We start from the raw sequence: 2,648 nt of genomic DNA, 5'->3' as shown, positions 1-2,648 counted from the left end.
GTGTGTGTGTGTGTGTGTGTGTGTGGCTCCATGGCTTAGAACAGAGAAGGGGATGGGTGGGGAGTGGACCTGAAAGAACAACTAACAAAAGACTCACCTAACTTTGAACTGTGATGGTCAGCAATGACCCATGGCATTACAGGATATTGGGTGAGATCATTGAAACTTCGGTCAGCCATCCTAGGGAAGAGATAGAGAGATGTGAGTGAGAAGAGAGACATACAGGAAAAGAAGACATATTAGGGAGAGATATTAGAGAGAGAGGGAGAGAGAGATTAAAAAGAGAGGTAGAGGGACAGAGAGAGAGAGAGAGAGAGATGGTGGAGGTGCTGAGTGTGAGAGGAGTGGTGTGGGAATGAAAAAGAAAAGCAGAAGGGAGGGAGAGAGTAATGAAGACCCGAATTGAGATGGAATGTGTCAAACATGTATTTGTTCTGTGATGAGAAATGAAGCTGTAGAGAAAGAAACCCGTGGAGGGGAATTAACAGATATATTTCACAGGGAATCCAAACACCCAGTTTCCAACAACACACCGCAATTAATAAAACAACAACAATAATGTCATTCGAGCATCGATGTGTGTTTTCAATTTGTGATGAGGAATGAACTTACCTGTTCAGGTAAAGCAGATAATCGTAATTAGATATAAGACCAGTCTGCCATTTTAGAATGACATTTTCTTGTTCCATACTCTCCATATCAAGACCTGAAGGAATGAAGGAACACAAAGGAATAACTCACCAACATCAATCTTGAATCAAATTGGGTTTAGAAACAATGAAGTCTTTAGAGTAGAATTGAACCCACCACCTAGAAGCAAGTAGGCTATGTTATCCACAGGGCCATTTCAGTCCCCCAAAGACCACTACAGAACCTGACAGGCTGTGATCATCATTTAGTTCCCATTCAGGACCTCTTTGACCACAAGTTAGCAATGACCAGACACCTTCTGCTATTTGGTCTCGTCCTTACTGAGTTCAAATCCTTGGTGGGGCAGACTAATCTGTCACTGGTTGAACATCACCACTTCACACCTTGAATATAAATAAGCCAATTGTTTGACGATACCTTCCTCCCTCCCTACCCCCCACCAGTTTCAGATACCCTGGAAAGGGTCATGGGCTCTGTCCCTCCCTCTTTACTAACCAATAAAAATAAATCCTTTCCCCCTCATAGCATAACAAATGTCTCCCTACCTTTTTGAGATCATAGTATGTAATTTCAGTGTGTTTTGGCTGCTATTTCTAGCAACTCTCACCATGGAGTATATTCTCTGTTTCTCCATCATTCTTTCTCCTCTCAATATTCCCCATCTCCTTCATCAAATTCTATCACTTCACAACCACACGATCAATACTGAATCAATATTTCAATAACAACTGAAGGTTGGTGGGGGGGAGGGGATGTCTTTAACCCCACCACCACCACCACCTGCCCCATCTCACCACTACAATTGCACATCTTCATTAAATCAATTAACCTACCTGCATTTGAAATAATATTTTCATAAAGTTCGTCTCTTTCAGACTGATTTTTAAGGGTCAAATATAGGTGCTTTAATGAAGCCCTTTCTGTACACAAAATTTCAACACCCTACAAATGAAACAATCAAAAGATACATTAAGAAACACATCCTTTGATATATATATACACACACACACAAGCATACGCAGTAATCCCTTGCCATATTGTGCTTCACCTCTCGCACACTTGATACATTGCAGTTTTTTTCAATCTAATAAATGTAAATTTATTTCGTGGGTTTCCACGTTGGATAGGGATTTAGATTTTTCTAGATTTTAATTATTTCTTTGGGAAGTTTTGGAATGTAACACTCACAACAGTCAAGGGATTACCGTGTATATACATGTGTGTATATATATATATATATTGCTATATTTTGAGATGGTCATTTTTTTCTGCCAAATAAACACACCCACTGTATATTTGTTCTTCACTCATTTATTATTGTTGTTCTTATTTTATCTTTCATCACACATCTATGACCTCTTCAGCGATTCTTCCATCCCATGCGTCTCCTCCTGTTTAGTCCATTCTGTCTTTCTATAGTATGTGTCCTTATCTGTGCATGTGTCTGCACCTGTATCTGTGTGTGTGTATGTGCATGTGTGCACACATGTCCACGTGCTTTTTGAATGTGTGTGTGTATGGGTGTACTTGCTATATTCTTTGTACCCATGCCCTTTATATAGTTTCTAAAAATCCATTTACTTATTTATCTGTTATTTATTTATTTTTATTTCATCTTAAGTATGTGCATGTGTGTGTTTGGGTTTATGCATTATACTGTTTCTACCTGTCTTTAGTCATCCTGTTGCATTATACTGTTTCTACCTGTCTTTAGTCATCATGTTGCATTATACTGTTTCTACCTGTCTTTAGTCATCATGTTGCATTATACTGTTTCTATCTGTCTTTAGTCATCCTGTTGCATTATACTGTTTCTACCTGTCTTTAGTCATCCTGTTGCATTATACTGTTTCTACCTGTCTTTAGTCATCCTGTTGCATTATACTGTTTCTATCTGTCTTTAGTCATCCTGTTGCATAGTGCACTGATGTAGTCTTCTGCCTGAGGATGCTCTCCCTGTCACCCATATTTGCTATTCAAGTATTTATATTCCCATG

The 2,648-nt window shown here is 39.0% G+C and overlaps 1 protein-coding gene across 1 annotated transcript in view; it reads right to left on the bottom strand.

The window, feature by feature from the left end:
• The window catches only part of LOC106879877 (protein FAN-like), a 38,741-nt gene that overhangs the window by 19,803 nt on the left and 16,290 nt on the right, over positions 1 to 2,648 (bottom strand). Inside the window, exons 9-11 of the mRNA XM_014929601.2 lie at positions 1,485 to 1,593; positions 613 to 706; positions 98 to 180 (exon numbers count right to left, since the gene is read on the bottom strand). Of these exons, the coding sequence (XP_014785087.2) occupies positions 98 to 180; positions 613 to 706; positions 1,485 to 1,593 (286 nt within the window). The remainder of the gene's footprint in view (positions 1 to 97; positions 181 to 612; positions 707 to 1,484; positions 1,594 to 2,648) is intronic.

Source organism: Octopus bimaculoides, chromosome 20 (genome assembly GCF_001194135.2).
Source record: "Octopus bimaculoides isolate UCB-OBI-ISO-001 chromosome 20, ASM119413v2, whole genome shotgun sequence".
Classification (NCBI taxonomy): Eukaryota; Metazoa; Mollusca; class Cephalopoda; order Octopoda; family Octopodidae; genus Octopus; species Octopus bimaculoides.
This window is presented reverse-complemented; position numbering and strand designations above follow the sequence as displayed.